Source organism: Delphinus delphis, chromosome X (assembly GCF_949987515.2).
Source record: "Delphinus delphis chromosome X, mDelDel1.2, whole genome shotgun sequence".
NCBI lineage: Eukaryota > Metazoa > Chordata > Mammalia > Artiodactyla > Delphinidae > Delphinus > Delphinus delphis.
The window spans coordinates 13,338,284-13,348,717 of record NC_082704.1 but is presented as its reverse complement, the minus strand read 5'-3'; the positions used below and the strand labels follow the sequence as shown (position 1 = coordinate 13,348,717).

General features: G+C 42.3%; 1 protein-coding gene across 1 annotated transcript; it reads right to left on the bottom strand.

Moving 5' to 3' along the window:
* Nucleotides 1-390: 390 nt before the first annotated feature.
* On the bottom strand, nt 391-10,231 carry LOC132418298 (integrator complex subunit 6-like). Its single transcript, XM_069540379.1, has 3 exons — nt 9,595-10,231; nt 1,192-1,285; nt 391-472 (listed from the first exon to the last, which is right to left on the bottom strand). Exons 1-3 carry the CDS (start codon nt 9,932-9,934, stop codon nt 391-393), a joined length of 516 nt encoding a protein of 171 aa, XP_069396480.1. The 5' UTR covers nt 9,935-10,231.
* Between the last annotated feature and the right edge of the window lie 203 nt (nt 10,232-10,434).

Here is a 10,434-nt window from a genome sequence, read left to right as displayed (position 1 = left end):
CCACCTGCACGTGGTCCCTAGTCACTCTGGAAATGCCCAGGACGGCCAAGTTCAAGAGTGAACCCTTATCACATGTGGTAGGGGCGACAGGGTTTACTGATTTTAACCTGCTGGATTAATAACATCACCTTCCTCAATTGGGAAAAGTAACAACAAAACAAAAAAGTAATACTTTCAAAGAACACTCATAAGGCAAAAGCCAGCTTTTCCCGCCAAATAAACTGAAAACAAAAAGCTCCACTGCTTTTTCTTAGCCTCTGGAAGGCAGTTCCCTTGACTAAAACATCGTAGGATAATCAACAATATCCCATTCTATCCTACAGCACAGAACACTTATTCTTTTTTCCTCCTTGGTCATTGCGTTAACATCATGATCTGCTGTTGATGTGATTAAACGCTGTTGGGAAGGTGATGGGATTCTATTTCTTCTAGTAGCTTCTCAAGGTACTGAATTAAGACTCGTCTTTTGAACCTAAAAACGAAAAAGAAATTTTATTATCCAAAAGGTCCTTAAAGCATTTATGATGCGTGAGGCACCGTGTGGGATACAACGTGGGACTGGCCATTCACATGGGAAATAGAAAATGTATGTCCGTGTAAAGATAGGGCTTAGCTAATACCGAGATCACCAGCTGAGAGCCCAAGCCCACCTCAGACTGTGAGGAGTGCAAAAGGCTCCACAGACCTGGATGAATGAGTTGGCCTCAGGTAGTATTAATCTAGACGCCTCTGCAGACAGCCGTAGTTATGACTGAAGGCCAGGGCTTAGGAAAGCAAAGCAGGACTTCCCTGGTGGCACAGTGGTTAAGAATCCTCCTGCCAATGCAGGGAACACGGGTTCGAGCCCTGGTCCGGGAAAATCCCACATGCCACAGAGCAACTAAGCCCGTGAGCCACAACTACTGAGCCCGCGTGCCACAACTACTGAAGCCTGTGCACCTAGAGCCCGTGCTCCACAACAAGAGAAGCCACCGCAATGAGAAGCCGTCGCACTGCAATGAAGAGTAGCCCGCGCTCGCTGCAACTAGGGAAAGCTCATGTGGAGCAACGAAGATCCAATGGAGCCAAATAATTAATTAATTAATTAAAACAAAAAAGAAAAGCAAGGCAGAACCAATCCCTCCGCCTGTCTTGCATTGGGCAGCCCTCCTGCTTCAAAAAACACAATGAAGAGTTCCTCTTTACACCCACCTTGCAGCTTCCTTGATGGTAAATTCAATAAATTGTTTCCTCACTGCAAGAGGTCCTTGCACTCCTTCAAGCAAAATGAAAATTCTTTCATACTCTGAAGATATTAAAAAAATTAGTATTTTTAAAAATATGGATGAAAAATAAAATTCAGTCTTTACACATCATCAGTAATCATTCCTTGTGTGTGGAAAGTTAGGTATAGTTTGTATTTGAAACACTCAAATCAAGATATCCGCACATATCTGCTACGGAAACTCTAAACACTAATTAAATGTGGCCTGCTGAATAATGGCCCCCCAAGTTGTCCATGTCCTAATTCTGAGAACCTGTGAACATGTTACCTTATATGGCAAAAGAGACCTTACTTTGCAGATGTGATTAAGTTATGGCTCTTGAGATGGGGAGATTATCCATGTTTATACATGTTGCCCAACGTAACCACAAATATCCTTATAAAAGGGAGGCAGTAGAGCTGGTCAGAAAGAAAAGATGTAAGGGTGGGAGCAGAGGTTAGAGAGGAGAGAAGGGGCTAAGTTGCTGGCTTGAAGATGGAGGAAGGGCCCACGAGCGAAGGAACACAGGCAGCCTGTAGAAGCTGGAAGAGGCAAGGAAACAGATTCTCCCTAGAGCCTGCAGAAGGAACCCTGGCCTGCCAACACCTTCTTGCTAGCCCAGTGAAAATCATTTCAGATCTGACTTCCACAACTCGAAGATAATACAGTTTTCAGCCACGAAGTTTGTGATAACTTGTTACAGCAGCAAAAGGAAACTATTACAGTAAGTAAGGGGAAAAAGAGAGAGAAAGGTGTATTGGGTCTTTTTTAGGTAAAGCCAGAGGAATCATTTTAAATTATGTGAAAACCCAGTACTTCCCAAAAATGCACCTCAAGAGATACCTTGAGAGGAACTTCCGGGAAGATGGCGGAAGAGGAAGACGCGGAGATCACCTTCCTCCCCACAGATACACCAGAAATACATCTACACGTGGAACAACTCCTACAGAACACCTACTGAACGCTGGCAGAAGACCTCAGACCTCCCAAAAGGCAAGAAACCCCCCACGTACCTGGGTAGGGCAAAATAAAAAAGAATAAACAGAGACAAAACGATAGGGACGGGACCTGCACCAATGGGAGGGAGGTGTGACGGATGAAAAGTGTCCACACACTAGGAAGCCCCTTCGCGGGCGGAGACTGCGGGTGGCAGACGGGGGCAGCTTCGGAGCCGCGGAGGAGAGCGCAGCAACAGGGGTGCGGAGGGCAAAGCGGAGAGATTCCTGCACAGAGGATAAGGGCTGACTGGCACTCACCAGCCCGAGAGGCTTGTCTGCTCCCCCGCCGGAGCGGGCGGGGCTGGGAGCTGAGGCTCAGGCTTCGGTCGGAGCGCAGGGAGAGGACTGGGGTTGGCGGCGTGAACACAGCCTGAAGGGGTTAGTGCACCACGGCTAGCCGGGAGGGAGACCGGGGAAAAGTCTGGACCTGCCGAAGAGGCAAGAGACTTTTTCTTACCTCTTTGTTTCCTGGTGCGCGAGGAGAGGGGATTAAGAGTGCTGCTTAAGGAGCTCCAGAGATGGGCGAGAGCCGCGGCTAAAAGCGCGGACCCCAGAGACGGGCATGAGACGCTAAGGCTGCTGCTGCCGCCACCAAGAAGCCTGTGTGCCGACACAGGTCACTCTCCACACCTCCCTTCCGGGGAGCCTGTGCAGCCCGCCACTGCCAGGGTCCCGGGATCCACGGACAACTCCCCCGGGAGAACGCACGGCGCGCCTCAGGCTGCTGCAACGTCACGCTGGCCTCTGCCGCCTCAGGCCCGCCCCGCACTACGTGCCCCTCCCTCCCCCCGGCCTGAGTGAGCCAGAGCCCCCGAATCAGCGGCTCCTTTAACCCCGTCCTGTCTGAGCGAAGAACAGACGCCCTCCAGCGACCTACACGCGGAGACGGGGCCAAATCCAAAGCTGAGCCCCTGGGAGCTGTGAGAACAAAGAAGAGAAAGGGAAATCTCTCCCAGCAGCCTCAGGAGCAGCTGATTAAAGCTCCACAATCAACTTGATGTACCTGCATCTGTGGAATACCTGAATAGACAACGAATCATCCCAAATTAAGGAGGTGGACTTTGAGAGCAAGATTTATGATTCTTCCCCTTTTCCTTTTTTTGTGTGTATGTGTATGCTTCTGTGTGAGATTTTGTCTGTATAGCTTTGCTTCCACCATTTGTCTGAGGGTTCTATCCGTCCCTTTTTTTAAAAATTTTTCTCTTAATAATTACTTTTTATTTTAATAACTTTATTTTATTTTACTTTATCTTCGTTCTTTCTTTCCTTCCTTCCCTCCTTTAGACAACGAATCATCCCAAATTGAGGAGGTGGACTTTGAGAGCAATATTTATGATTTTTTATTCTTTTCCTCTTTTTGTGAGTGTGTATGTGTATGCTTCTGTGTGAGATTTTGTCCGTATAGCTTTGCTTCCACCATTTGTTCCTGGGTTCTATCCACCCATTTTTTTGTTTTTTGGGTTTATTTTGCTCTTAATAATTATTTTAATAACTTTATTATATTTTATCTTAATTTTACTTTATCGTCTTTATTTTCCTTCCTTCCCTCCTTCCTTCCTTGCTCCCTCCCTCCCTCCTTTCTTTCTTTCTTTCTACTTCTACTAATTCTTTCTTTCTACTTTTTCTCCCTTTTCTTCTGAGCCGTGTGGATGAAAGGCTCTTGGTGCTGCAACCAGGAGTCAGTGCTGTGCCTCTGAGGTGGGAGAGCCAACTTCAGGACACTGGTCCACAAGAGACCTCCCAGCTCCTCATAATATCAAATGGCGAAAATCTCCCAGAGATCTCCATCTCAACACCAGCACCCAGCTTCACTCAACGACCAGCAAGCTACAGTGCTGGACACCCTAGGCCAAACAACTAGCAAAACAGGAACACAACCCCACCCATTAGCAGAGAGGCTGCCTAAAATCATAATAAGTCGACAGACACCCCAAAACACACTACCAGACGTGTACCTGCCCACCAGAAAGACAAGATCCGGCCCCATCCACCAGAACACAGGCACTAGTCCCCTCCACCAGAAGGCCTACACAACCCAGAACCAACCTTGGCCACTGGAGACAGACACCAAAAACAACGGAAATACAAACCTGCAGTCTGCAAAAAAGGAGACACCAAACACAGTAAGATCAGCAAAATGAGAAGACAGAAAAACACACAGCAGATGAAGGAGCAAGGGAAAAAACCACCAGACCTAACAAATGAAGAGGAAATAGGCAGTCTAGCTGAAAAAGAATTCAGAATAATGATAGTAAAGATGATCCAAAATCTTGGAAATAGAATAGACAAAATGCAAGAAACATTTAACAAGGACCTAGAAGAACTAAAGATGAAACAAACAATGATGAACAACACAATAAATGAAATGAAAAACACTCTAGATGGGATCAATAGCAGAATAACAGGCAGAAGAACGGATAAGTGACCTGGAAGATAAAAGAGTGGAAATAACTACTGCAGAGCAGAATAAAGGAAAAAGAATGAAAAGAACTGAGGACAGTCACAGAGACCTCTGGGACAACATGAAACACACCAACATTGAAATTATAGGGGTTTCAGAAGAAGAAGAGAAAAAGAAAGGGACTGAGAAAGTATTTGAAGAGATTATAGTTGAAAACTTCCCTAATATGGGAAAGGAAATAGTTAATCAAGTCCAGGAAGCACAGAGAGTCCCATACAGGATAAATCCAAGGAGAAATACACCAAGACACATATTAATCAAACTGTCAAAAATTAAATACAAAGAAAACATATTAAAAGCAGCAAGGGAAAAACAGCAAATAACACACAAGGGAATCCCCATAAGGTTAACAGCTGATCTTTCAGCAGAAACTCTGCAAGCCAGAAGGGAGTGTCAGGACATATTGAAAGTGATGAAGGAGAAAAACCTGCAACCAAGATTACTCTACCCAGCAAGGATCTCATTCAGACTTGATGGAGAAATTAAAACCTTTACAGATAAGCAAAAGCTGAGAGAGTTCAGCACCACCAAACCAGCTCTACAACAACTGCTAAAGGAACTTCTCTAGGCAAGAAACACAAGAGAAGGAAAAGACCTACAATAACGAACCCAAAACAATTAAGAAAATGGGACTAGGAACATACATATCGATAATTACCTTAAATGTAAATGGACTAAATGCTCCCACCAAAAGACACAGATTGGCTGAATGGATACAAAAACAGGACCCATATATTTGCTGTCTACAAGAGACCCACTTCAGACCTAGAGACACATACAGACTGAAAGTAAGGGGATGGAAAAAGATATTTCATGCAAATAGAAACCAAAAGAAAGCTGGAGTAGCAATTCTCATATCAGACAAAATAGACTTTAAAATAAAGACTATTAGAAGAGACAAAGAAGGACACTACATAATGATCAAGGGATCGATCCAAGAAGAAGATATAACAATTGTAAATATTTATGCACCCAACATAGGAGCCCCTCAATACATAAGGCAAATACTAACAGCCATAAAAGGGGAAATCGACAGTAACACATTCATAGTAGGGGACTTTAACACCCCACTTTCACCAATGGACAGATCATCCAAAATGAAAATAAATAAGGAAACCCAAGCTTTAAATGATACATTAAACAAGATGGACTTAACTGATATTCATAGGACATTCCATCCAAAAACAACAGAATACACATTTTTCTCTAGTGCTCATGGAACATTCTCCAGGATAGATCATATCTTGGGTCACAAATCAAGCCTTGGTAAATTTAAGAAAATCGAAGTTGTATCAAGTATCTTTTCCGACCACAACGCTATGAGACTAGATATCAATTACAGGAAAAGATCTGTAAAATACACAAACACATGGAGGCTAAACAATACACTACTGAATAACGAAGTGATCACTGAAGAAATCAAAGAGGAAATCAAAAAATACCTAGAAACAAATGACAATGGACACACGACGACTCAAAATCTATGGGATGCAGCAAAAGCAGTTCTAAGAGGGAAGTTTGTAGCAATACAAGCCTACCTTAAGAAACAGGAAACATCTCGAATAAACAACCTAACCTTGCACCTAAAGCAATTAGAGAAAGAAGAACAAAAAAAGCCCAAAGTTAGCAGAAGGAAAGAAATCATAAAAATCAGATCAGAAATAAATGAAAAAGAAATGAAGGAAACGATAGCAAAGATCAACAAAACTAAAAGCTGGTTCTTTGAGAAGATAAACAAAATTGATAAACCATTAGCCAGACTCATCAAGAAAAAAAGGGAGAAGACTCAAATCAATAGAATTAGAAATGAAAAAGGAGAAGTAACAACTGACATTGCAGAAATACAAAAGATCATGAGAGATTACTACAAGCAACTCTATGCCAATAAAATGGACAACCTGGAAGAAATAGACAAATCCTTAGAAAGGCACAACCTGCCAAGACTGAATCAGGAAGAAATAGAAAATATGAACAGACCAATCACAAGCACTGAAATTGAAACTGCGATTAAAAATCTTCCAACAAACAAAAGCCCAGGACCAGATGGCTTCACAGGCGAATTCTATCAAACATTTAGAGAAGAGCTAACACCTATCCTTCTCAAACTCTTCCAAATTATAGCAGAGGGAGGAACACTCCCAAACTCATTCTACGAGGCCACCATCACCCTGATACCAAAACCAGACAAGGATGTCACAGAGAAAGAAAACTATAGGCCAATATCACTGATGAACATAGATGCAAAAATCCACAACAAAATACTAGCAGACAGAATCCAACAGCACATTAAACGGATCATACACCATGATCAAGTGGGGTTTATTCCAGGAATGCAAGGATTCTTCAATATATGCAAATCAATCAACGTGATACACCATATTAACAAATTGAAGGAGAAAAACCACATGATCATCTCAATAGATGCAGAGAAAGCCTTTGACAAAATTCAACACCCATTTATGATAAAAACCCTGCAGAAAGTAGGCATAGAAGGAACTTTCCTCAACATAATAAAGGCCATATATGACAAACCCACAGCCAACATCGTCCTCAATGGGGAAAAACTGAAAGCATTTCCACTAAGATCAGGAACAAGACAAGTTTGCCCACTCTCACCACTCTTATTCAACATAGTTTTGGAAGTTTTAGCCACAGCAATCAGAGAAGGAAAGGAAATAAAAGGAATCCAAATTGGAAAAGAAGAAGTAAAGCTGTCACTGTTTGCAGATGACATGATACTATACATAGAGAATCCTAAAGATGCTACCAGAAAACTGCTGGAGCTAATCAATGAATTTGGTAAAGTAGCAGGATACAAAATTAATGCACAGAAATATCTGGCATTCCTGTACACTGATGATGAAAAATCTGAAAGTGAAATCAAGAAAACAATCCCATTTACCATTGCAACAAAAAGAATAAAATATCTAGGAATAAACCTACCTAAGGAGACAAAAGACCTGTATGCAGAAAATTATAAGACACTGATGAAAGAAATTAAAGACGATACAAATAGATGGAGAGATATACCATGTTCTTGGATTGGAAGAATCAACATTGTGAAAAGGACTCTGCTGCCCAAAGCAATCTACAGATTCAATGCAATCCCTATCAAACTACCACTGGCATTTTTCACAGAGCTAGAACAAAAAATTTCACAATTTGTATGGAAACACAAAAGACCCCGAACAGCTAAAGCAATCTTGAGAACGAAAAACGGAGCTGGAGGAATCAGGCTTCCTGACTTCAGACTATACTACAAAGCTACAGTAATCAAGACAGTATGGTACTGGCACAAAAACAGAAATATAGATCAATGGAACAGGATAGAAAGCCCAGAGATAAACCCACGCACATATGGTCACCTTATCTTAGATAAAGGGGGCAGGAATGTACAGTGGAGAAAGGACAGCCTCTTCAATAAGTGGTGCTGGGAAAACTGGACAGGTACATGTAAAAGTATGAGATTAGATCACTCCCTAACACCATATACAAAAATAAGCTCAAAATGGATTAAAGACCTAAATGTAAGGCCAGAAACTATCAAACTCTTAGAGGAAAACATAGGCAGGACACTCTATGACATAAATCACAGCAAGGTCCTTTTTGACCCACCTCCTAGAGAAATGGAAATAAAAACAAAAATAAACAAATGGGACCTAATGAAACTTCAAAGCTTTTGCATAGCAAAGGAAACCATAAACAAGACCAAAAGACAACCCTCAGAATGGGAGAAAATATTTGCAAATGAAGCGACTGACAAAGGATTAATCTCCAAAATTTATAAGCAGCTCATGCAGCTTAATAAGAAAAAAACAAACAACACAATCCAAAAATGGGCAGAAGACCTAAATAGACATTTCTCCAAAGAAAATATACAGATTGCCAACAAACACATGAAAGGATGCTCAACATCACTAATCATTAGAGAAATGCAAATCAAAACTACAATGAGATATCATCTCACACCAGTCAGAATGGCCATCATCAAAAAATCTAGAAACAATAAATGCTGGAGAGGGTGTGGAGAAAAGGGAACTCTCTTACACAGTTGGTGGGAATGTAAATTGATACAGCCACTGTGGAGAACAGTATGGAGGTTCCTTAAAAAACTAAAAATAGAACTACCATATGACCCAGCACTCTCACTACTGGGCATATAGCCTGAGAAAACCATAATTCAAAAAGAATCATGTACCAAAATGTTCGTTGCAGCTCTATTTACAATAGTCCAGAGATGGAAACAACCTAAGTGTCCATCATCGGATGAATGGATAAAGAAGATGTGGCACATATATACAATGGAATATTACTCAGCCATAAAAAGAAATGAAATTGAGCTATTTGTAATGAGGTGGATAGACCTAGAGTCTGTCATACAGAGTGAAGTAAGTCAGAAAGAGAGAGACAAGTACTGTATGCTAACACATATATATGGAATTTAAGAAAAAAAAATGTCATGGAGAACCTAGGGGTAAAACAGGAATAAAGACACAGACTTACTGGAGAATGGACTTGAGGATATGGGGAGGGGGAAGGGTAAACTGTGACAAATCGAGAGAGAGGCATGGACATATATACACTACCAAATGTAAGGTAGATAGCTAGTGGGAAGCAGCCGCATAGCACAGGGAGATCAGCTCGGTGCTCTGTGACCGCCTGGAGGGGTGGGATAGGGAGGGTGAGAGGGAGGGAGACGCAAGCGGGAAGTGATATGCGAACATATGTATATATATAACTGATTCATTTTGTTGTGAAGCTGAAACTAACATACCATTACAAAGCAATTACACTCCAATTAAAAAAAAAAGAGATACCTTGAATCTATTCTGAATCCTAAACGGAAAGGGACCTCCATTATATTATTGATAGATGGTCTTTCACTACTTACTTCGCCCAAATTTTCGAACTTCCTTCATTAACTGGTGTTTTATATCAGCATTGATTCCTTGTGCCATAGCAGGAGTTATTTGCGATGTATTTGGCCCAGTTTCCAAAGCAGATGTTACCGAGACTTTTCGATCATCTACAGAGACGCTGCAGTTCTTGGTTCCTCCTATGACTGCATTACTACCAGGATTGTGCATCAGGTCATCTTTCCTGAGACTAGTGAAATCATCAGACAGGCAATCCACTTGGTCGGGCGGGATACTATCTCCTGCCATATTCATAAGCTCTGGGGCAGCAGATTTTGACAAGAAGCCATCGGGTGAGATTTGACCATTTTCCATCTTCTCATGAACATCGTGAGTGACGGTAACATCTGGAAACCAAATTAACAAGTGGAGCTGTGACGTAGGTGCATTATGGCAACCCCACAGGGACCAGCCGGTGCTCCTCAGTTTTGAGGAAATTGTTTCATAAAGCAAGAGGATGTACCAGATGGAGCCTGAGACCCCTCAAATTGGGCTCAGGAAGTAATACGACAAACGCACTTTCTTCTCTTCATGGCACCATGAACACATATGGAAACCACGTAAGACAGTACAACGAATAAAGAGGCTCAGGTCCCTGGTGCTGAGGGTTGAGCTGCAGCTCGTGCTTTACAAGCTGAAAAGCAGCAAGTCTCACTTGGTGGCATGATTTCTGTCCTTTACCTATGAAATGCCATGCTCTACCGAGCTTGACATCAGATTACATGCCACCCCCCGCCAAACTCCCGCCTCTCTCCCTCCAAAGTTCTGAGGAAACACAGGTGGTGGCCACTAGACCTGAAGGCTCTGTATGGCCC

What these genes read in the sequence shown, in the direction of transcription:
- LOC132418298 (XM_069540379.1), bottom strand. Translation starts at nt 9,934, where the DNA reads ATGGAAAATGGTCAAATCTCACCCGATGGCTTCTTGTCAAAATCTGCT. An exon ending in AGTTCGAAAATTTGGGCGAA is followed by an intron (nt 1,286 to 9,594) that starts GTAAGTAGTGAA and finishes TAATATCTTCAG; the next exon opens with AGTATGAAAGAATTTTCATT. An exon ending in ACCATCAAGGAAGCTGCAAG is followed by an intron (nt 473 to 1,191) that starts GTGGGTGTAAAG and finishes TTTCGTTTTTAG; the next exon opens with GTTCAAAAGACGAGTCTTAA.